The 25,219-nt window shown below is 40.1% G+C and overlaps 1 protein-coding gene across 2 annotated transcripts; it reads right to left on the reverse strand.

Moving 5' to 3' along the window:
* Positions 1–680: 680 nt before the first annotated feature.
* Positions 681–23,321, reverse strand: LOC125707700 (xanthine dehydrogenase/oxidase-like). 2 transcript variants are annotated; one of them, XM_048974975.1, is made up of 36 exons: positions 23,099–23,317; positions 22,561–22,618; positions 21,706–21,802; positions 21,053–21,161; positions 20,440–20,566; positions 19,903–19,964; positions 19,405–19,470; positions 18,361–18,447; positions 17,852–17,993; positions 17,203–17,295; positions 16,675–16,826; positions 16,450–16,543; positions 15,753–15,862; positions 15,369–15,553; positions 14,733–14,907; positions 14,361–14,450; positions 13,620–13,789; positions 13,403–13,529; positions 12,238–12,357; positions 11,568–11,664; positions 10,633–10,757; positions 10,056–10,189; positions 9,689–9,776; positions 9,413–9,499; positions 9,013–9,204; positions 7,995–8,140; positions 7,602–7,683; positions 6,884–6,979; positions 6,117–6,245; positions 5,723–5,797; positions 5,540–5,592; positions 5,324–5,438; positions 3,454–3,519; positions 3,161–3,349; positions 2,358–2,525; positions 681–1,793 (listed from the first exon to the last, which is right to left on the reverse strand). In XM_048974975.1, exons 1-36 carry the CDS (start codon positions 23,231–23,233, stop codon positions 1,743–1,745), a joined length of 4,092 nt encoding a protein of 1,363 aa, XP_048830932.1. In that variant the 5' UTR covers positions 23,234–23,317; the 3' UTR covers positions 681–1,742. The 2 variants fall into 2 exon arrangements, 1 of the variants encoding a protein (XP_048830932.1); XR_007382346.1 differs by lacking the exon at positions 681–1,793 and having other exon boundaries at positions 2,386–2,525; positions 3,161–3,368; positions 23,099–23,321.
* Between the last annotated feature and the right edge of the window lie 1,898 nt (positions 23,322–25,219).

Raw genomic sequence — 25,219 nt, forward strand, 5'->3', positions numbered from 1 at the left:
GAAACAACTAAAATATATGGTCAAGAGTCTATAGTGAGTGGTGCTACCATTTGCCTTCATATCAGCTTCTATGCTTCTAAGAAATACTGTCATACAAATCCTGAATTGTGTGTACTGGTATATTTAACCAACCTCCAGGTCGCTGAAGGATGAAGGAAGTGGAAATCTATTTCACTTGGCGAACTTCAGATCTTCCAGTAAAGTTTCAGTGCTGCTTAGGTTCTGGTGATTTGGGCTTTTGGCTGTTCTTCATGTACCGCTTTGTAGTTTGTGTTGCAGTGTGCATACAGTGTAATCATTGGACCCAATGAATCGTATGAAATGGTTGCCCATATCATTGTTGACCCATCCATTATGTGTAACATTCGGCAAAACTTTTTTTTTTTAATTGAAGGCATCCATTGGCTTTCCAGATGTAGGAAAAGTGAATGAAAGATGATTCATTACGCGATATATGGCTTACTCTTTGTTTATCTGTATCATTTTCAATTTACCTGAGTTTGGCATATGCTGACCTGATTCTTGAGATTGTTCCCCTTGGGAATAATAATTTAACAATTTTTGTGACTCATTTAGCTGCAACTCTATGTAAGTTGCTTTATGATGCTTTGAGAACTTGCATATAAACCACTTTTTTTTACATAAAAGAGATGAAGATATAATGATACAATTCAACCTAATAAAATTCAACTTTGTAGCAGTTCTTGTAATTGTGATTTAGTTACTTCATACACTCCTTGTTAGTCACCTTCAAAAACCATATTATGGCATAAATAGTAACACATACAGGCTGTGGACAAAACTAATGAAACATTGTGGGAATTTTAAATTTTACAGACACACACAAGAGAAATGTGTACACAAAAGCTTGGCAGTGAAGGTTCATTAAAAAATAAAATAAAAAACTTATTAAGCTAGCCAACTGTTAGAAGTAGGTCATATTCTTGAAATTATACAGAAAATGTCTTTCTTGCCCATATATCTTCCTACCTCCACCGTGTGTGTGTGTGTGTGTGTTCTCCCTATGTTACACAGGATTTCCTCTAGTTATTTCAGTTTACTCATGCAGTTTGGCTAAATGACCCATGTGTGTGTGAGTGTGACCCATGTGTGTATGTGCCCTGCAATGGACTGGGATCCAGGGTGAGTCCCGACCTCATACCCTATACTATATAGGACAGGCTGCAGGTGACCCTTAAAATACCAGACTTGGACTGCCTGGGGGTCCCTAAGTACCATGTTGGGAAACACTGCGACAGTAAATTTATTGATCTCAGTGAAATAAAAGTTAAGAAGAGCCATGTGTCATTTTATTCTTGTTCTATAGTATTTTTGCAGTTATACAGTCGATTAATTGGCATCTCTAAATTGCCCATAGTATGTGCAAATGTGTTTGAACCCTGCAACGGAGTGGCATCTCGTCCAGGGTGTCCCCTGCCCTGTACATCCTGGGATTCGCTCTATCCCCCCATGCCAGCTGACAGGTTAAGTCATTTGAGGATGAATGGAGCATTTCTATCATTCAAGTGATCGATTATCAATCAGTTCTTCAACATATGTAGGTTAAAAATAAACGTTAACTTCTTCCGTAATTATGTTAGCAAATTATTAATTTGATTATTATGATGCAGCATGTTTTCTTTTTTTTCCTTAATGCATTTAGTGCTGTTACAACACCAGTTATAGCCAAGCTGACACTGCATGTTGTCTGAGACCCAGCTGAACTTCTTCATATCTGGTCTTCACACCTGCACTGCCCATGGACGGAAGGTCCCTGCCTCTGGAGGGGGACACTAAAACAGACAGCATTACACCATGAACTCGTTTAACCTCAGCATTACAATCTTCACAATGAAAAGCAAAACATTCAAACAGGTTTTGTATAATTCTGTGTAATTTGAGTAATGCACATCTAAGCAACTATGAGAAAATGACAAATGAAATGTATTTTTTCCATTGATAACGGGAGTTTTTAATCTTTGACACTGAATTTATCTGGAATGCTCAACATACACCGCAAGGTATAATGAGGTCGGCAAGCAACATAATGATTAAGAACATGGGTAAGTAATCTGTGCCTGCACCTGTATAATTTAATGATTAATTGAATTCAGTAATCAATAGAGGAATTGTTTTTTTAGCCTGTATTACTTACGTTACCCTCCAGTTACAGAAATGGACAAAGCGTAAAAGTGTAATGTATGTAATTTTTTTACAAACCATTTGCATTGTCTGCAACAATGAGAACGATATTAAGCAATAATAAAGATGACCGCTTCTGAATTATGTTGGCTGTGCTACGTTAATTATGCTGCTAAATATGGAACTGTGTTATAAATATGCGCACAATGACATACCATTTTGATGAACTTGTCTTCACAGGCAACTCGTATCCTTTCTGCACTGGCAGGACTGTCCAGTCGAAAAGGGCCATTGAGTCCTGACTCTGCCCTAGCGGCAGTGATGGCATCCTTAATGGCGTAAAAAACGGAGGCTGCCAGAAAGAGTGGTGGTTCCCCTACAGCCTGAAATGAGACACAGAAGTACGAGGTTGAGAATCCATCCATCCATCCAACTTCCAGCTGTTTGTCCTGGTAAGGATCACATAATGAAGATAATAATGACAAAGCTAATTTTTATTATACGACAATTACAATAGTGAGTCAGCAATATTCCACAAAAACACCAGCAAGAACACAGGCAAGACAGAAAATTCCACAGCTGAACAGAGATGGGACATTTATAATCTAGTTGCAGAAATTGAAGAGCATTTGCAGATAAATACTTTGCATAGCGAGAAGTTTGCAGAGTACACTGCAGTAATCGCAGTATACATGTGCAGGAGGAGTGGGGGTCTGGGGGTGCCTGAGCATCTGCCCCTTTTACCGGAACAATTGAAGGTGCCCTATTTCAGGTTCAAAGTGCACCAATTTAATAAGACAATACCAGATAATCATACAAATTTTGCCCCGGCAGGCAAAATTTATTGGAGGGACCCCCCCACCGGTTAATGAAATTTACTGAGAAGGACCCACACCGGTCAGTAAAATTTACCTCAAGCAATGCACCCCTCTCAATTTGAGCACCTGGCCCTAAAAAGTCCTGTCATGTCAATCATACGTAGGTCCCTGAAGTAAGCTGAAAGACTCTTGCGTCTTACCTTCGAAGAGAAAATGGCCTTTTCATTGGGGGCATCCCTGAGGAGAGACACCTTGAACTCCGTGGGAATATCACTGAAGGCTGGAATTTTGTACATGCCTGGCCCACGAGTGAGAAGGATGCCCTGGGGGGAGTAGCGAAGCTCTTCCAGGGTAAAGAGACCCACCCCCTGCATGAACGCTCCTTCCACCTGTGTAGACCACATGGCTCTGCCATTTTATCCTCTCTATATCGCGTTCACATAGCATTAATGTTAGTTTAGGAAGGAACTAAATGCTGCAAAGAGATCCATACCTGCCCAATATCAATAGCTGGGTTCAGACTCTTGCCAACATCCATGACGATGGTGGTGTGAAGGTTCTGGAAGGAATACGGTTCCATATCATCATGAGTTATCAACTACTGTAATTTTTATGTTATGAAAAAGTAATAGAAATGTGAAAATATAAATATTCTACACATTTTAAATGACATTATGACAGAAGGAATAACATTTTGCATTATTTTATTAATTAAAAATCTGGATTTGTCTCTTCCTCTCCTGGAGCCGACATCTTATCGTGGTCGAGGGCTTTGCGTGTTCCAGTGATCCAGGACCTAAGCTGCCCAGGGCTCTATGTCCCTGGTAGGGTCACCCAAGGCAAACAGGTCCTGGGTGAGGAACTAGACGAAGTGCGGCTCAGAGTCCAACCCTTAATGAAGAGAAAAATATTGGATCCACGGTTTCCCTTGCTGGAACGCGGGTCACTGGACCCCCCACTTGGAGCCAAGCCTGGGGGTGGGGCTCGATGGCGAACGTCTGGTGGCCAGGCCTGCACCCATGGGGCCTGGTCGGGCACAGCCCTCCAATGGGCTCACCACCTGTAGGAGGGGCCCAGGGGTCGGGTGCAATGTGAGTTGGGCAGCGGCCGAAGGCGGGGACCTTGGTGGTCCGATCCTCGGCTGCAGAAACTAGCTCTAGGGACATAGAACATCACCTCTCTGATGGGGAAGGAGCCTGAGCTGGTGCGCGAAGTTGTGAAGTTCCGGCTAGATATAGTTGGGCTCACCTCGATTCACGGCTTGGGTTCTGGAGCCAGTCTCCTTGAGGGGGGTTGGACCCTTTTCCACTCTGGAGTTGCCCGTGGGGAGAGGCGCTGAGCGGGGGTGGGCATACTTATTGCCCCCTCGCTGGGCGCCTGTACATTGGGTTTATCACATGGGCGGCAATAAGTTGGACTTATTTCCGGTTAGGGTTGGACTCCATCAGGGTTGGATCTGGGTCCATCTGTCATCGATTCTGTTTATAGTTTTCATGGATAGAATTTCTAGGAGCAGCCAAGGCATTGAGGGTGTCTGATTTGGTGACCTCGGGATTAGGCTTAGGCTTTTTGTAGGTGAAGTGAGAGAACGATGGAACGGGAGATCGACAGGCGGATCGGTGCGGCGTCAGCAGTGATGTGGGCGCTGCATCGGTCTGACATGGTGAAGAAAGAGCTGAGCCAAAAGGCAAAGCTCTCGATTTACCAGTCGATCTATGTTCCGACCCTCACCTATGGTCACAAGTTGTGGGTAGTGACCGAAAGAACGAGATCGTGAGAGCAAGCAACTGAAATGAGTTTCCTCCGCAGGGTGGCTGGGCTGGGTCATTCAGGAGGGACTCAGAGTAGAGCCGCTGCTCCTCCGCATTGGGAGGAGCCAGATGAGGTGGTTCGGGCATCTAATTAGGATGCCTCCTGGACACCTCTCTGGTGAGGTGTTCCGGGCATGTCCCGGACATGGAAGGAGGCCCCGGGGAAGACCTAGGACATGCTGGAGGGACTATATCTCTCGGCTGGCCTGGGAACACCATGGAGGAGCTAGATAAAGTGGCCGGGGAGAGGGAAGTCTGGGTTTCCCTACTGAGACTGCTGCCCCTGCGACCCGACCTCGGATCAAGCGGGAAATAATTGATGGATGGATGGATGGATGGATGGATGGATTTGTCTCTTCATTTTTACAGTAGTTACCGTGGTGAGCACCAATACGTACCCTGTTGCCTTAAAGCAGCATTTACAGGACATTATCGTATGCAGTGGCCCTTGGCTTTGTGTTGCTGATAGAATTTAATCCTTAGGAAAAAAAATATTGGGAAGGTCTGGTTTATGGCATTATGGGAAATCAATTTCAATGTGTTCAGTGCTACCTTGTGATCTCCAGTTAGACAATCGATTTCAACTTCTGAACAAGCCACACCATAGCTGAAGTAGTTGAATGGCCGTCCTTGATTGGTCTCGAAGTTATAACCCAAATCAGGTGTCCTGGTTTGAAATAAAGAAGATCCAAAAACGTCCAAGCAATGACATTTCTCATTTAGGTATCTCAAAACCTGAAGATAGATATTGTATGAAATGTAATTTACTTGTAAAAGCCATTTGCTGATAAATTGACTCTGTCTAGATATGCTGCTGTCACCTGTAACGGAAAGAATTAAAAAGTACAGTTAGTATTGGCATGCATGTCACATGCTTACACAACACAGACAATATATACAGAACTAGCAAATATGTGCTCCTAATGGGTGTTTGGCAGGAAAAGTTCTGACCCAATCTTTCCAGGTACCCTGAGGGTTCTTGGTTCTGTAGGGTTCTAGACGCTGGATCAAAGTCTGGCAGGCATTCTGGAAACGTAAAAGAAATAATTTATTGCACAGTTCTTCCCTCATATTGCTCATAACCTTATCTCCTTATTACAATCTGTCTTGCAGGGTGTTTGTCATCAAAATATAATCAGAGATATAACAGTTTGGTATAAGTTTATGGTTTAAGATAATATTCCTTTATTTCATTTAACAGAGGTGGACATTTCAGGTCCAGAGAGTACAAATCCAGACCAAGATTTTGTTTCAACCAACCAGTTGAGTTCTCTGTGATTATGACTTTTTATGTTTAACTCAGTCACCCCTGAATCAGTAAATTTGCAGGCTGCTGCTCTCTTACATAGATGGCCATGCCATTGAGATCTGAGGAGACTGATGCTGCAGTGGGACTGGTGTTGGGCACAGTATTAGTGCTGGTCTCTGTGATGTGGATCATAGAGTCTGGGATGCCCAGGGCCCGACTAGCCACCTGAACAGGAAATATAGCCGTTAGATGATTTTCATCCACAGCTGCTTTCACTTATCAACAATTTACATATATCACAATATTAAAACCTGAAATATTTGTACAGTATTTGTGAAAGAGTGCAAAATGGTAACAGTGCAACATGTCAGATAGCTGCAAACATTATTCATTCTGCTATTTGCGCCTCTTTATTGCACTGGTACCATTTTTCACTGTTCCACAAATACTGTACATATAATTCTGCTTTTATACTCCTTTGTATATTGCAAGTTTCTATGTCTATACATGTGTCTACATTTATTGCCTTGCTTTATGCATGTTATATATGCTGTGCTACTGATTGGTACTACTGGTGCTACTAAATGGCATTTCATTGTTTGAGGTACAGTGACTATAAAGGTATATATCATACCTTAACTAAAACTGTATGTAAACCATTACAAAGGAATTCTTTTTTGTTATGCTCCACATTGTACTTTTCAAATCTGTACTTTTACTACTGCTTGCAGTATAGCACAGCACAACATAGTCATTTTTCTAATACATTATTCCATATTTTACATTTTATATACAGACCGTTTGTTCAATACCATTATAGCTGCTATCACTGCAGAAGATCTACCTCAGGGCAATACACGCACCTGGACCATTTTGGTGTGTAGTCCCTGCCCCATCTCAGTGCCACCATGTGTTACGAGGACGGAGCCATCGGTGTATATGTGGACCAGGGCTCCTGCCTAGAAGAACATGAAGAAGATTAGAACAATTTCGTGTCCATGTCAGTAGGGACACTATGAGCTATGGACAGCGTTTGTAAACTACCAATCAATGAAAATGACCAGGATTTCACTTGCTGTGTGCTGATTGGTCAGTCTCCTATAACCATGCATGTTTCACTAATGTTAATGTGAATCAGCTGGATGAGTCTTTCAATCAAAGAAACATATCAGTAAAAGCACAAGACGAATTGGACTAATTATCCGAGCACAGGAGCCTTTGAGTTTTAAAGTAGTTTTGTAAAATCTGAAATAGCTCATATTTTCCCCCTTACAAGGATTAGATGGTACCATACCGACAACACAGCCTCACTGTTGTGAATCAGCAGAGGTGACAATTTCAGGTCCAGAAAGTCAAAATCCAGACCATGATTTACTTTCAACCAACCAGTTGAGCATAAAGAGTCACAGTTGAAAGAGTCACAGTTAGTCGAAAGTAAACCATGGTCTGGATTTTGACTTTCTGGACCTGAAATTGCCACCTCTGTGAGTCAGAGAGAGCTTTCTGGAGACAGAGTGAGTCGGACTAGAGGTGAATAGTTCAGCTGATTAGATGTAAACTCGGGACACAAAGGATATTTACCTGATTGAGGAAAATAGCGGTGAAGCTAATTCCAAACTTGGTGGGTATTACAGAAATCCCTCTTTTCTTCCAGCGATGTTGTCTGGAAACCCATAAGAAATCTATGACGACTCTTTCCGTGTATGTGTACATGGGCATTCATCAGAATCTCAGCCTAGCTACACTCATGCCTACTTGATCCCTTGACAGCAAGTGCATTTGTAATGTGCTATTTCCCTCACTTGTACGTCGATTTTAACAAAAGTGCCTGGTAATTATGTAAAATGTAAATGTTAATATACTACCATTGTAATCTCCGGAAAGAGGAGAATATTCCTATAATTCACATGTACAATATACAGCCTTTGTCCATCAAATGCTTTTCAGAAAAAAAATTATTTCTCCAGTCCTGACCTGTTAAACTGCTCTATTTGTGTCCTACGACAGTGATACTTTGCGAGGACCAGGCACTCTTCCCAGCAGCGGCTGATAGTAAATTGCTCCAGATGCTGATTGAAAGGTGTTAGATCTCCCTCTTCATAAAGGTTCAGTTTCCGAACCTGCAAATAATAGACATTCATTTAAATTTACTGTCAACCGCGGACAGTTTCATGCTGTTCCGTCTGGGAAAATGCAGACTTTCGGAGAATAATGCAGGTTGTGCAGGAACCATTTGGTGATTTTTGTGGCCACAATGGGATGACATCATATTTAGATGCTTAGATGCATAATTTATTTTGGTCTCATTATCTGAGGTATTATTAGAGGAATTCTTTCAACAGATCTGTTAGTGCTTCTATAGAAAACATACAGGGTTGGATAACATTTGAAGTGTTGCATTTCGGTCTTAACTTAATAAAATAAAACAAAAGCAAATCTTAGTAGAATATTCACTGAACCCTAAAATAATTATCTGGCTCTGTTGAAAACACACATATTTTTTATTTTGTGGCCATTGTTCATTTTGCAATGAGGATGTACACTTTACACTTAGCCTGTCTTACCTACTATCATCTCTTCTATATCTTCTATTGCACTGTTTCGTGTCTCACTGTTTTTGCAATGCCTGCCCTTTTTACACACTTGCACTAGTCCTGTGTTGATGTAGTGTTATATGTAGCACCATGGTCCTGGAGGAACGCTGTCTCCTTTCACTATGTACTGTATTACTGCATATGGTTGAAACGACAATAAAAGCCACTTGACTTGACTTGATGTAATCCAAGTTGCGATTGTGATTTCTCAAGTGTTTCTCAAAGTAACATGATCCCAGTGCCATGTACTTTGGTCTGTCACATAAATCTGAAGTGAGTCTGCAAAACAATTTGATTCATTCGCAAAGTGACGAAAGGACTCAGTCTAAACATTCAGAATGGTGGTATTTTCTGAAATCACAAGCTTAGTCACAAAGGACATTACTGTCATTACGCACTTCCTCAGCAGGTAGGCCACAGGCCATCGCCACATCACATATCCAGCTCTCAGCTACCATCATGCCCTGGGGTCCCCCGAACCCACGGAATGCGGTGTTGGAGGGCAAGTTCGTCCGGCACATATATCCTGTTCCATGGATATGAGGAATATTGTAGCAGTTCTCCATGTGAAACAGAGCCCTTTCCAAAATCTAAAAAAAAAGCAATGCATGATTTGTTATGTCAAACGTATCCCTACGCAAATATATTTAAAATCACAAATATTTTAAAGATCTTATGATTATTAATAACGGAAAATATGCAATGATGGATAGAGATACAGCAGATATTACATGTGTTTCTTGAAAGGGTAAGATTCAGCCTTATTTCATATCTTTCAAAAACGTTAAAAACACGCACTGATAGTGACAGATCCGTAGAATTCCCTGCGTTGCAGTAATATGTCACTTCCAGGGCAATTACTTTACCGGTCTTCATGAAGCCGACCTCAAGAGAAAATGATAACAATTAGCTCGCCGAAATTTCACAAGGAAGTACTTTGCCATTGTATGTTTTTTTTGTCCATAATATGGGCATCTGATAATATTTGAATAAATCACTGCAGTTAAATTACTGAAGCAAAGATGGAAGCTGATAGATGAGCAGCACTACATGATTTCAGGCCTGGTCTCACACCTTATAGCGTCCCAGGAATGGGTGACGGCCCCCAGTGATAAGCATGTCTTCGTCTCGGTCCAGCATGCAGCGGACAGGGGTTTTTAATCTGGGTGGGAAAAACATGCATGCAAATCCTCGTAAGATAAATGCTGGCTGGGCAGGTTAGTCCACAACAGCAAAATCATTATTATTATTATTATTATAATTATATGTAATGTATATGTATATACACACATCGCAAAGAACTGTGATGCGTCGGGGAAAAATCTGTGATATAGCGGGTGCGCGATAGCTGAACCGAGATATAGCGGGGGATCACTGTAGTACAATAAGGTAAAGTTGCTTTTTCAAATAAAGGTAATGACGTACAGTAGGAGATACCTACTTATGAGCCGCTAGCGCCACCACTGTTGAAAGCAGTGTGCTCCTAGACTCCTTCCCTCCAAAGCTGCCCCCCATCCTTTTCACTCTGCAGACGATCCGATTGGCTGGGACTCCCAGCACCTTGGCAACAAGTTGCTGATAATATCCACCAAGATTTAAAAAAAAAAAGGAGAAAGAAATATGCAACTAAAGGGATTAATAAATAAAACACTGGAATGCTCTGAAAGTAAATTAGTAGACATACGAGACTTAATAGCAAATAATTGTACAGCATTTGATTATTCAGTAATTAAGTGCCTGTGTGTGAGGAAAATCCCTGTACTTGGGCGTAAATATTCTGCAAGGTTTACAGTAAGCTTGCATTTAGACACTTGCAATTAATAATTAAACCCTGAGGTTAAACAAAAACCAGAAATCCTGGGCAGTCATGGGAAAAATGATTCATGTACGTAAATGTTTACATTCAAGGATTTATCAATTTATCCATCTATTTTTTCATTCGTTTTCCCCTTTTTGTGATCATCTGTCATTATATCCATTACACACCAAAAGTGCTATTTCCATGGTGACCTACATACCTGAGTCTTGGTAGCAGATTGTGTTGAGACAAACAGCTCCATTTCCCCATCCTCTCCTCTGGGAAGAGCCAGAGAGCAGTTGGCCTCCAGGTAAAAATGCTCCTGTCCCCCAATATGTATCTCTCCTGCACAGCAAGAGCAGACGGCATGTAAGCATACAGTATAACCAGCAAGAAGAGCTTGTGAATCTTCAAGAGCTTATTCAGTAACACTTTACTAGAAGATGTTATATATAATGCATTATAGATATAGTACCTCCATAATGCATTACAATGGCTGGCATAAGAATGAATAAAGCATATTGCAGCATCTTCTATTGAAAGTCATAAGGCATTATAGTGTTGATTATAATACTTCATAAGCTCCAATGAAGCTCTCCCCTATAATGCACTACAGATGCCTTCGTAATGTATTATAATGGTCGGCATAAGAATTATTAAAACATTACCTCAATTTCTTTAGAAAGTCATAAAGCATTATAGTGATGATTATAATACTTCATCTATAATGCTCTATAGATACCTAATGCATTATAATGTTTGGTATAAGAATTAAGTACTGCAATATGATGGGATCTACAGTGCATTATGCATGAGAGCTTCATAAAGCATTCATAATGCATAATAAACATGGCTATAATGGGTTATGCCTATTTATAAATATGTATAGTGATGTTTATATTTTTATTTATCTTTATGAATGCATTATAATGTGATCTGAATGTGTTGATAGATTGTTATAGATCTGCCATTCAGTGTTACCTTTTATTCTCGTATACTTCAGATGTTTCATTATTTGATGCCCTTTATTTATTTAAATTATAGCAATTAAAACAACAAGATAAATGTTAGATGCTTAGGGACATACTGCATATCTAAAATAATCCTGAAATAATCATTAAAAATAACCAGAAATGAACCCAATGGATTTCACACCTTCCAGAATGAGATCTGCCTCTTTAAATCCTTCCTTGAGGTTCCCTTTCTTAATTGATCTCACTGGTTGATAAAATGATTTACATTCAATTGCCTCCTGCATTAGGGGGAAAAAAACAAAAATTGGACATTCTTCTTCTGGAAATATGCTTAAAGTAAAATCACATTTTTGTGATATACTCGATTATTCTGCTTATTTGTTAAAGCACAATAAGTGTGGATTTTATATGCGCTTGTAAGATAAGATCTGCTTTATTGGTCCCATGGGAAATCTGTTTAAACACAGCTGCAAAGCAACATAAAGTGCACAGATGCAAAAATACTGCAAAAACTGAAAGCATAATGTATTGTGTAAAAGAAATGAAAAATATGGTAAAATGGTAGTCAAAGGTCACTGCCTTGATTTATGTTTAGTGCATAAATAAAGCACTGAATGAGAAGGAATCTGTGCTGTAATTCCCCTGATATACTCAATAAGAAGTTATAATAAATACATTGTTTGTCTGCAAAGTCCTTAATAAAAATTTATATACTGCAATGTTTACCATGAATTCTAAATCCACACTAAAGGGCTAAATGCCAAAGGTTGGGTTAAACTTAGTAGAATGGCATGTTCCAGATTTAATCCAGATTGCAGCGAAAACAATTTTGTTGGTGCACTGTTACTAACCTGAATTGTGACGATAGGCTTCAGCTCTTTGTAGAAGATCTTCACTGACTTTGCAGCTCTTTGAGCATGGGCCTGTGTATCAGCAACAATGGCCCCCACTATGTGTCCGACACATGTGACCTTTGGGAAAAGAGGCAAAGTTCATGCCAGTTACACTGCAGTATTGGGTTTAATACATCAATGGGTAAAATAGCCATGCCAGTGGCATCCACTGGGCCCCAGTGCAAGATTTTATAGGGGACTCCCCTCATCATTTCTAGGGACTTGTCCATGCACACAATCAAATTTACACAACTTCCCACTCCGAGAACAGAAAAAAAGAGCTGTACTCAATTATGATATCAATTTTCGGTATATAATTGAATGCATTTCTCTCCTTATTTCGGATTCTCTTCCAAACTGTAATTCTCCCACATATGTGATTCAATAATAGGCATGTCACCTTTTTTACATCATTTACATAATTTTTACAGTGGTGTGTTTTACGCTCAAAATCCTGACCGTACCAGTAATACTGTTGACAGGTCGTTAGGTGTCATAACAAGTTGCACAATGGTTAATGAAAGATAGCTTCACTTCTTGCTTCAACTTTTTATTGCCCCTCCCTCCGTGTGGCCCCCCTTCTTCGGGCCCCAGTGCGGCTGCATCAGCTACACTGCCTATTTGTCTGGCAGTGCTCAGCTTCTATGCTGAAACTGTGCCAAGCTAGGAGGAGGCTATCTGGACACCACTTAGTAAATCATCAATTTCTATGCCTGCAGTAAAGGTCACTTGAAAAATACTTGAAAAGCTACAATAGTACACATTGCTACAGTCACTGTAAGGGCACAAATAATGTCTTGAGCTAAGAAGAAAGTTCGTTAGTTAATCTTATCTGGAAGATTATAGAAAGACCAGACACAGATTCTACAAAGAAGGATCCCCCACCTTTGACTTCTACAGGTGTGTGTGAATGGTAACATGCAGACTACTGTACATACAGCACAAATGTTTAAGCATCTAGAAATACAAGCATTGAATTATGGTTCTTCAGGAGCAGTACTCAGACAATGCTTCCGACAAAACCATCCAGCATTCTCTCATCAGTACAGCCGGTAAATGGTTGCTTATTCAGATGATTTCCCTCAATCTCTAATCAATACACCACCACGGTCGCTATAATTACCATCCCATCAGCCAGAACTGTCTCATCATAAACTGCATGTCCTGTCAGGTTGCTACCAGGGATGTCCTTAGCAGTGAGGAAGGTGACGACGCCAGGTGATGACATGGCCTCTTCGGAGTCAATGGACCTGATGGCAACACAGCCAAGTAACAATTGTAGCAGAATATTTCTTAGCAGCCAACTTAAGGACTCAAAGAAGAATCATCCACACACTTACAGAATCTGGCCGTGTGCTGTGGTGCTGGTGACCAGCGCCAGGAAAAGCTCATTCTTGTAGTGTGGGATGTCATCACAGTACACTGCCTCACCAGTGGCTTGTTTCAGGGCAGAGAGGTGCATGATGGGTCGACCTACGACATCCTCTTCATTCTGCCCTGGGGGCACTGCCTGGGACAATAACATTTGATTTAATACTCATTACCTCAGCACATATAAACAAATATTGCCCCTCATTTCTCAGAACAGGGTAAGTGCATGACACTAATCTGTGTTTGACCTGCAGGTTGGTTTCAATTCGTGGTGATATTTCAGAATGAAAATAAATGCTGTACCACTTCCGTCCATATGATTTCATATCCACTTGGTACTATTAAATTGCAAGAAATTCTGGTGTTTTCAGGTCTTTTTTGCAGGTAATGTGGTGCAAAATTTAGACTGGATAGAGCGATACACATGCATATCTGGTCTATTTTGTTTCTAGCAAAGTTTATGAGGGTAAGAAAAAAAGTTTTGTGGGGTTTATTAGGCTCAGGCTGAGTAGTGAATGTATTCTGTAAATAATTGTTGGCTAGGCTTTTATTTCCAAGATAAATGTGTGTGTTACAAAGACATGCGAAGGGCGAGTATCAGACAAGGGAGAAGAGTCTGCATTGTACCTCTGTTAACTAAGAGAACTTTGCGACACACGTGTGCTGTACGCACTTTATCGCTGCATGTACAGGAAACGATGGCCACCTACCTGGTAGACCTGAGAACAGGAGGGAAACTCTTTGTGGAAAAGCTCAGTGGCACTGACGTAGTCTGGTCGGACATCTTCCAAAATAATCCCCTATATGAGAAGAATCATGGCATAGGCTTTATTTCAGTATCTGATTATAAAACTGTAGTCCTGGACAATGAATGGGAGGATAAAACACACTATAAGTTGGCCCAATATTTCTATTTTAACTTGTTTTGATGTCTGCTGTTGTTTATTGCTTAATGCTACACGTACCTGTACCTTTTCTGAGTAATCATCACAAAACTCTTTTAATGGTATTTTTCTTGGTGATCTGATAAATGTTTTTAAGACAACTGCTGTTCGCCTCCTTTGCATGTGGCCTTTCATTACCTGCCCCTTTAAGTCTCCTGCCAGCTTACGCTGGACGGTGAGGAAGAACTTGAAAAAGAGGCTGATGGTCAGTGTGCGTCTGTAGGTGACAGAACCACCAGGGGCTGAGGGGTCAAGGGTCATCTCCTTGGATAAGAGGCTGCAGGCTTCCTCAAGGAGATTCTCATTCCACTTCCTGTAGAAAAAATATGTATTTAATTGAATATCACTACTGGGTAGAATGTCCAGTCCATCAGAGGGTACGTTCATTAAATTACAATTTAAAGATACAGTTAATAAAATAGGCACATTTAAAGCCATATTTCAGAGGTAAAACCAATGCTTTATAAAAATTCTTTTTTTTTCATTGTATCGAGATACCATCCATCCATCCATCTATTATCGGTATCCATCTATCCATCCAATATTGGTATCTACCCATTCATTCAGTATTTGTATCCATCCATCCATCCATCCATCCATCCATCCATCCATCCATCCATCCAACCATTTTCTGTAATCAATTGTCTTAATCAGGGTCATAGGAGGTCTGCAGCCTATCTCGGAGGCTACAGGTGTATGGCAAGGAACGACCCAGGATGGGGTGCCAGCCCATCACATGGCATGTATTGGTATCCTTATAGATAAATCCCTAACCTCCCAATTAGCATCTTGCAGGTCTCCTTGGCCAGGATGGTGGTGGGTGCCATTCCTCCATAGCTGAGCTGGAGGTGCCTGACGGTGTTTGTCTCCTCCTCAAAAATGACATTCATGCCACAGGTCACAATGGCGATGTCATCCTCACGGCGTAGGGATTGCTTAAATGCCGAGAAGTACTGACCCTGTAATGCAAAAAGTGACCTGAGTCCCTGGGAATCCCTAGATCGATTCATATGTAAAGGGGCTGCAAGACACAGAGGACCTCTGCTGAGACATGCAAAGGTGCATTGGGCTGGGGACACATTTCATATCATTCAATATCTCACAGTAGATGAACTGATAATCAGCTATTTGAAAATTGCAACAAAAAATTCTGCGTACTTTCCTTGTGTAAGGAATTTCAATGGATAACAGAATCTCTTCCGGTTTTAAGGCTGTTTTTCGGTATCTTGGGAAAAATTGGTCATCCATCTGTAGGACTCGTTTCCCTCCTGGAGCAGATCATTCCATACATCTCAGGTCTAGGTGAACTTATATTATTATTAACTTAATATATTTTTACAGTTGACCCCCCCCCCATATTTTTCAAGCTCCAGTTTAACACAGTAGCATCACATATAAAACATTATAGCTACATTTTCAATGTCTTTGCTATGGCTATAGGGTTATGATGTGTAAAATGTAAAGATTACTTAACGATTATCAAAAGGTTCCTTTTGACTACATAATATCACATTCTCTCATGTGAAATGCCATAACTCATCAGTGATGTTGCATCAGTCAGTACAGTAACTACTGATTCCACATGAACCTTCTAGTTGATGGACTACAGACTCTGAAGAACATCATCCCAAAGGTAAAAACAACATTACTGTATCATCAATGGTAAATAAATGTTCCTGAAAGTCGGCACCTGTCTGTACCTTAAAAGGTACAATTACCTACAGCTAAGGGTACAATTGGTAGACCCTTGAGGGTACAGTCCCAGTGACACGCAAAGGTACACATTTTTACCCTTTCTTCTGAGAGCGGTACAAGTGCATTTGCCTAAGAGAGTTCATGCAGAAGCACTATTTACCTTTAGATACGACTGTTAGCTTACAGCCGGCTGCCATGAACACAGGGCTGAGATCAGAGATGGGACTGGCTGTCATTATATTGCCCCCTATAGCCTGTAAACAATAGGACAATAGGTTAACCATAGATACTAAATCAAATTAATGTTACAAATATCACTGCCACCTGTAAAACAGGAAATGATGCCGGCAGTTATGCAACCAGTCGCCATGTTATTCAACCTCACCGCCACGTTTCGAATTTGCCGTCCGGCGAACCACCGTAGCTGCTCCAGTATGGCATGAAGAACTTCCGTCTGGTAAGGCAGGAGGTCGTCTACAGAGCTGCGAAGCACCTCTTCCAGTTGGGTGAGGGTACAGGCCGCACCAAATAAGATCCCTTGACACATAAGCTTCACTTTTTATTGTGTTATAATTAGCATGTTAATACATTAAAGCATCAGAAAGACCCATACAGTATACGATCTTACACACATGTAGGCTAATTGATCTTCACATGTTTGACTATATAGACATGTGCATCTGAAAATAATACAAATCTATATGTCCTGGTGATTCCGGAACGTCTTTTGCTAATTTTACTCTGCATATAGTCTTATTTTTTTAACTGAAAGTTGAAACAACAGATAATGTTCAGTTTGAATTCATGCCGAAATGATTGACTGGAAGTCACCCAGATGAAGGATTAAGTTGTATGTGTATTTAATCTAATCTTCATTCTACAACCATCATAACAGATGCAGGGACGGCCTGACCATTTCTCGTATGTTGGACAACGGTGAGCTCAGGGATGACGGCAGGAGCGAGTATCACAGGATACAGCATATTCTTGAATTTCATTTCAATACCTTAAAAATGGTGTAATAATTTAGACAATATTATAAACATCGGAGACAAAATAACATTGTAATATTACCACTTATCGACAATTTTCTTGGCGAATGTGTTTCTTTTTTGTCAAATCAACAATTTATTATTTGTAATTTCTATTTTTATGCTGACAAAAGCTAGTTCACTTGGTAATGGTATACTGTACTATAGTGAAGGTTTTTTCTAAGATTAAATCCATCTACAATCTGAAGCCAATTCCCACCTGCATTGATTGCTCCACCTTAGTTCTCACAAAATTAAATAAATGTAAATTAATAAATGAAGGTACTTCAGAAGTAAACTAATGAACTCCTTCCTTATGGATTTCCTTATTTACAATAAGTATAAAGCAAAAACATTTTGCTCAAACCTGAAAGCCATAACGATCTGATTCAGCAGTGCGGTCACTGTTTCAAGGTAAGCATTCCAGAGGTCTTCTTTTGTGATTCAACATGTTTGCCATAAGCATAGACTGCCTTTACCTTGAATTTTACCTATCAGTATGTCCATCCCTCCCTAAAGGCGGTAACTTACCAACTTCTGTATTGCCCACAACCAGCTTTGCTTCTGGGTATTTCGCCTTCAGGTCCAGCAGCTCTGTCAGGCAGCTGGGTTGGATCCATACCACTCGCTCGCCTTTAAATTGCAGTTTCTTATTTTCCTGTTTGGCTAAGCGCTGCAAGAAAAACACCACAGCAATGCATATTCTGCGCTCCGTTTCCACTGACTGTGATTAATTGATAGAACATGGCTACTGAGCAAAAATAAGTAACAAAAAAATATACCATAATAATTTTGTTACACTATAAGTACATTTTAACATTCTAATACTGATATTAATACTAAAAAAAAACTGCAGATTACCAGAGCAATATTTTGTGAAAAAAGTCACTGTTATACGACCAGCCAAAGTTACAGAACTATACCAATTAAAATGTAGAGGCTAGAATGTTACGGAAAGCTGCAGTTAGAACAGGCGGATAACTGTGTCATAAACAATGGAGAAATGCGGAATATATATATATATATATATATGCACATACTGAAAGCTCAGGAGGAAATATGACCTCCTGCGTTGGGTCCAAAGGCTTGAACTCAGAGGGGTCATACAGCTGTGAGACAGAACCTCCCTGCAATTAGTAATAATTCCACATTACTCAGAAGGATGGCAACAGCAGAAAGTTTAAATAATCAAACTTTTAAATATAATACCTATTAATCTTTACTGTCAATGCAGAGAAATTATTACTATTATTCTAGTTATACTATTTTTATTACTACTGCTACTAATAATCATACAGATTTAACCTAATGTGGTTTTCACTCTATTATTACAGAAACATTTTAAAAGAAAGAATGGGTAAGTACTGAATCAGAACTAAAGAATGTATTGTTATTTAATGTATTTACTCAATAAAACCGATTAAGTTACATATACTCCGCAATGTCATGTATACAACATGCCATGCATACGTCAAATGTGAATGTAAAATCTGTGTGAACGTTGGGGTTGAATATGCAAAAGCATTGTGAGAAGTTGCCCTTCCAATATGAAATGGTGACACACACAGCTCTTTAAATATTATGTTTGGCTCCTTGATGTCGGTGTCATAACAGGCTGGCACCAGTGTTACGACACATAAGTCAACTTCTGTTCACTTCCGACTAGTTATGCAACACGCTTAGTTGGTCTGCAGGATTGCCAGACATATCATGAAAAGTACAACTTCTCTTCAAGCTTGAATGTTTTCACTGGTCAGATAACTGCGACGTCACAACATGAAAGCCAAGGTAATGACAACTCTATGCTGGCCTAGAAACAAGGTGCATCTTCAAGGAAATTGAGATCTCACATTAACAGTGGTGGCTTAATGCTTAGTGACGTGCAGTTGGAACTGAAATGGTTAAAGGTCTGAATCCCTCCCTAGCAAGACACCACTGAGGTACCCTGAGCAAGGTACCACCCCCAAATACTAGTCTCTGGGTGCTGAATTAGCTGCCCCCTGCTATGTCACATATGGGTTAAATGCAGAGGACACATTTCGTTGTGGTGTGTCAACAATGGCAATTAATCGCTTATTTCTAACATCTTTGGCTTCTCTGTTCATGCAGCAATCATTCTCTTTTCCTTTTCTTCCACAGCAGCCACCGTCCTGCAGGTTTTTAAAAGAGCAGAACACCAGTCGTTCAGTTACATACAATGATTTACCTGATGCCTTCACCCGAAGGAGCTTACAGATTTTGTAGCCAATTATATACTTGGATAAATTTCACTGGAGCAATTCAGGTTGAGTACCTCACTTTAATATAAGCCTATACAACAGAATAAGCATTCCAGGTACAATAGCTAACAGATTTCATGGTCCTATCCTTTAACACTACAGTACCAACTGGGTAAGCATTTTAACAACAGCCAAAAAGCCATAAAGTGTAACACCTAATAAAACAGATACAGGCCTCCACCATACAGACCTAAGTTATAATGTCAGTACTGCCAATTAAACATCTACAAAGATTGTGTCACCTTGCAGTGAAATAAATACAGATTAACTACAATTGTGATATCTAATAGGGTCCATACTTACAATGGCAAACGTCTTGTACCCCTCCAGTATTGGCCTATATCCAGTACAACGGCACAAATTACCTGTGAAAAATTAGCATAGGCATAAACTTTTGTGGGGGGTGTGTTTGATATTTTTAATAGTACTGATCATAGTTAGGTGGAATGACAGTCAAAGTTTCGTCTTTATGTATAAGAAGATACATAGCATAACTTTGCAATGTCAAAGCTAAGTACAATACTATTCAATAGCTAATTATAGTTCCTGCACTTTACATTTTAAGTAATTTATTTGAGTTATTGAGGACAAGATTTTTGCATGAGCTCCACAAGTTATATACAGGGTGGCGCGTTGGTAAGAAATGTAACAAAAATGAGCATGAGGCGCATAAGTCATTTTCAGAGTAAACTCACACAGAAACAGGAAGAATATGCATCTCTGTACAGCAGGGGCAACGTTTTACAAAGAATACTGCGATTGGTCAAAGTGAAACCCCTCCCTTGTTGACCTAGGGGCGTATTGAGCTTGGGAAAATCAGGGTGTGCTTGTAAATGTTACCTTGAAATGCCTCCTCAATGTCTAGTTTGGAAGGCTGAGGTCTGTTCCTCAACAGGGCGTACATGGACATGACGATTCCTGGTGTGCAAAATCCACATTGTGAGCCATGGACCTTGGCAATCCGCTCCTGGGTGGAAAAGTGGAATTTTTTTTCGTAAATGAATTTACATTACATTAATTTACACATAGCTCCAGTCCAGAGATTACGCCATTGCAGTGTTTCTTTCTCAACTGAGTCCACAGGAACCCAACACACCTGAAGCAAATATTTAAGTAATGGAGAATACCAAATAACTGGTACATATGTGCTGGGAGCTGGAAGGGAACACAAATGTGGCCTGTCTGGGAGTCCCTGAGGATTTATTGTATTAGACTAAGATTGTATAGAATACAACCAAATTCTTTTTTTAAAGCATAATATGGTTAACATGAAATGAGTCTTGTAAAGATGCAATCTATAACCTTTTCTTGCTGGAAGAGCTATGATTTTTTCCCCAGCTTTGATATTTTTAATTTATTAAACAAAACAAGGGAAAAAGGCAAACCAGATTTCTTCAGTATCTGATCGGAATTGCTGTAAGATGCGATAGGACACAGGCATACATGTGTTTACCTGTACTGGGTGTACTTGGGTGGCCACGCTGCCAATTCCCTCCACAGTGGTGACAGCACTGTGATGCAGCGAGCAGACTGGAGCCAAGCAGGCATTGACTGCATGGTGACTGAAAGTATTTCATAAAGGCCTGCAACCAGGACCTGCCTGACCAAACAGCAGACTGCACTCTGATATCAAATACTGAGGCAGTTCCAATATAATGGGTAAGAAACTCATTCGAAACCTCTGACCCACAGGTATTTGCAAAGAATCATGTGTCACCCTCATTTTAGAGGGGCATGCTACATATTATCTAGCATCTATGCAGTTACGGGGATGGGTAAACCTCTGGGTTTATACATAAATAAAATTCCCTAGAAACAACACATTCTGTTGCCATGGCATTAAAAAAATTACTTTGTCACACTCTGTATCACATCACATTGAAACTCTCGAACTTTGTTCCTCTGCAGTGACCTAGATTCAACGTGTTTAACACATTGGTAAATAATTTCTAATGATATAATAACCCTGTGTCAAAAGCAACACCATACTTATTATAAAATACCAAATTTTCCATTTGCTTTTATTCACCAGACTCAAAGCACTGGTCAAGCCCACCACCGAATCATTGAAGGTACTTTTGTGTTTTTATGTCTAGAACAGGATACAGGATTCTGTTCAGGTGTGGGTTGAACCTGGAGATCATCACAGTGCAGGCCCCACATCCCCCTTCCGCACACCCCAGCTTGGTCCCAGTCAGTCCCACTGAGTAGAATAATATTAAGGATCAAGTGACAGAAAAACTTTACTTTCACGCTTTACTTCTGTAAGTAACAGCGACCTCACAATATAAAGCAGAGCTTGCCTAATGGAAAAAAGTCATTGGGTCATTACTGACAAATCGCAAACATTTTTATAAACAAGAACTTGTGTAAACAGAGTGTCTGCACAATCCATTTGTCCATCTGTGCAAGTGAAACATAATACAGGCAAATTAGACACATTAGTTTTCGTAAGCATGAGTTTCTCAGTGCAGGTAGAAATCTAAACAAGCATTTGGAGAACACAGAAATTACACATACAGAGACAAGGGCAGGAATTGAACCCACAGCCCTGCACTCAATCATCAACCTGAATATAGTACAATGCAGCAGGATTGGTCAGCTGGAAATACACCCCCCCCCCCCAAAAAAAAAAAAAAAAAAGATTAAATCAAATCTGTGTGAAAAGCTTTGGAATTAAATGATATTTGGAATATTACTACTGCACAATTCACACAATGCACAGATATTCAGCCGTGGATCATAACTTTGTCTGAAAAAAAATAACGAAACAAACAAATAAACGTTTTACATCATATTTTCATCAAATCATTATCTGTAACACGTTAGTATACATGTATTGTTAAAAATATATAATCTAAAAACGGAAATACAGTATATTCCACGTCAGGTCCATGACCTGAACAAATTATTTGGACTAGAATGTGCATACTCTGTATGTGACACACACAGTAAGGATACATTTTGTCCGGAGGTACGTCAGGAGCGTCATCTCTGGCTCTGCATTGCGTTCCACAATCTGAAAAATAACGTGAAACAAGGAAAAACAATACTTTCAAAAAATTAATTATAAATAGATTTTCACATTTTTATCTGCACTCAGCAAGATGGTTGTTTTGTCGGTGAAAATAATGAACAGACAGGTACACAGTACCGTTTAGTAGTTTGTGAATAAACGTTTAATAACCTTTTTACACTAATAACTGCGATCCCAAGAAGCATAAGTGAATGGAAGGAATGGAACTACAATATGTGTATCAGTACACTGACAAACTAATTAGCCTACCAATTTACTAATTTTAGCAAATCGAAGTGTGATTTGCATACGTATTGTAATAAAATACTTACATGCATAATTATATCCGCATTTATATTTTGAGCTGAGATGGCAATACGGGATTTACTTTTCTGGTTTTTATTGAATATATAAAGTACAAGTATACGCATGTAATATATAATTTTCTGTTTAAATTTTCGAAATAAAGTAATCCTACCGTACCTTTTTCCCATTCACAAAGAAAAGTAATTCGCCTTCCATTGAAACACCAATGTCGATGTTAGCTGGATCCGGCATTTCTTGCTTAATCACCGTATAAGTGCTTATCATATACTGTGGATTTAAACAGTTCACCATTACCCTGTTTGCCTTGCGATGCACTTTGGAGCTTAAGGTTTAGAGCGCAGCACGCAACACAGATACCGTAATACCTAACCTACGCGTAATATCTTACGGACGCAACTTCTGCATTAGAGCTCCCACAATATATAGTGATATATTATTATATTTTGGTAGCGGGGGTTTTGCAATTTTAGCGATTGTTCTTTTTCAAGATTTTTGCATGACCTCTATATGCACTTTCCAAGCCAATCATATATATATTTTTTGTCCTTGCTATTGCCCTAGCTCATAGAAAGTGGGGTGGGGGGCAAGGGGCACCCCACACATGATACCTGTCTCTGAAGAATTATGAAAGGGGGGGGGGGTTAATTCTTTACTAGGGGGGTGGTCTGGGTTTAATGAAAATGAATGAGAACACACTATCTACACTTACATATATTTGAGGGTGGGACTAAAGAACAACACTAGCAAATGCCCCTGGTACACAATGCTGCAACCTGGCTAACTTTAATTTTTCATTCAGAGTTGTGTTTACTGAGGGTGTCTAAGTAACATAACACCTGCAAAGATTTGGGTTGGGTACCCATATTGATGGGGTTTACATGTTATTCCGATGTTTGCATGGGTTTCCTCCAGGTACTCTGGTTCGTAGCCTCAACATAATCTCGAGTGTATATGCGAGACTTCTGATGCACCTGATGGCATTTAAATCGATGATATTCTGACATTTGTCAACAGTAAAAATAAAAGGCTAAAGTTAAAGTAAGTTTTATGTTTAGTATCAGTCACTTAATTGTGTTAATATTTACATTTGATATATTAGTACAAATGATCTACTAAACCAACACTGCTAAGGACCCAGGTTCGAGTCTCCGCCTGGGTCACATGTGTGCAGAGTTTGCATGTTCTCCCCATGTCATCGTGGGGTTTCCTCCAGGTAGTCCGGTTTCCCCCCACAGTCTAAAAACATGATGAGGCTGATTGGAGTTGCTAAATTGCCCGTAGGTGTGCCTGTGTGAGTGAATGGTGTGTGAATGTGCCCTGCGATGGGTTGGCCCCCCATCCTGGGTTGTTCCCTGCCTCGTGCCCATTGCTTCCGGGATAGGCTCTGGACCCCCCGTGACCCAGGAGGATAAGTGGTTTGGAAAATGGATGGATGGATGGATATATATTGATTGCATGCACAGATCCTTGGGGAACCTGAAAAATGCTCCTCACAATATCAAAATAACAGGGGCCTTATCACTTTGTGGGGGACGTTTGGCTTGTCTCACATATAATGTAGCCTTCAGATGGAATAGCTTCTTAGATGCTTTTAAAAGCAAAACACCCTTGGATGTCTCCTGCCACTAGCATGTTGGCCATATCAATGTCCCAAGACCAGGCATCAAAATACCATTTGTGAAGGCCCAGTCCACAGTAAGCAGCCAGAGTGAATCCCGTTCCACATGTCCACGTCATGCTTCAGCTTTCCATTCACACACCTGAGAGGAAAGACATCTTCTATGCATAAAGCCAGGAATTCTGCCCTGCCACTTAGCAATGCAGCACAGAACTGTATATGCAATTGGCAGATGAAAATTTAACAGTTTTATGAATTGTGAAACCTATGACCAGTGATGCATTCATTGCTTACACCTGTTAATAAAAGAGTCCACCAGGGGGAGCCACTAAGTTGATGAAGTCTGCTATCACACAGCTGAAATGCACAAAAAAAAGAATTTTGTAAAATTATTATTATTTTGAAATGTGATTCTATACAATGTGGGGCATTAGAATTTGAATGTTAACCAGAGTATTAATGCAAAATTGCATCATACATTCACAGTCTTGATCTAGAAAACATTTTTACTTCATAAAGGATGGATGAAAGGACCTAATTTTTGAAGAGAAACAGTATCTTTTGATCCCCCAGGAACATCATGCAGAATGATTAAGTGCTGTAACACGGGTGTATTGCCAGTCCAAGCTACCTGAAAGTAGGTCTGGCTCCAGCTTTGA

This window comes from Brienomyrus brachyistius, chromosome 14 (genome assembly GCF_023856365.1).
Source record: "Brienomyrus brachyistius isolate T26 chromosome 14, BBRACH_0.4, whole genome shotgun sequence".
NCBI lineage: Eukaryota > Metazoa > Chordata > Actinopteri > Osteoglossiformes > Mormyridae > Brienomyrus > Brienomyrus brachyistius.

Coding starts and splice junctions, on each gene's coding strand:
- LOC125707700 (XM_048974975.1), bottom strand. CDS start 23,233: ATGGTGAACTGTTTAAATCCACAGTATATGATAAGCACTTATACGGTG. Junction 17,994..18,360: donor TATTTCCTCCTGAGCTTTCA/GTATGTGCATAT, acceptor TTTTTCTTGCAG/CGCTTAGCCAAACAGGAAAA. Junction 14,908..15,368: donor TGCAAGATGCTAATTGGGAG/GTTAGGGATTTA, acceptor TTTTTTCTACAG/GAAGTGGAATGAGAATCTCC.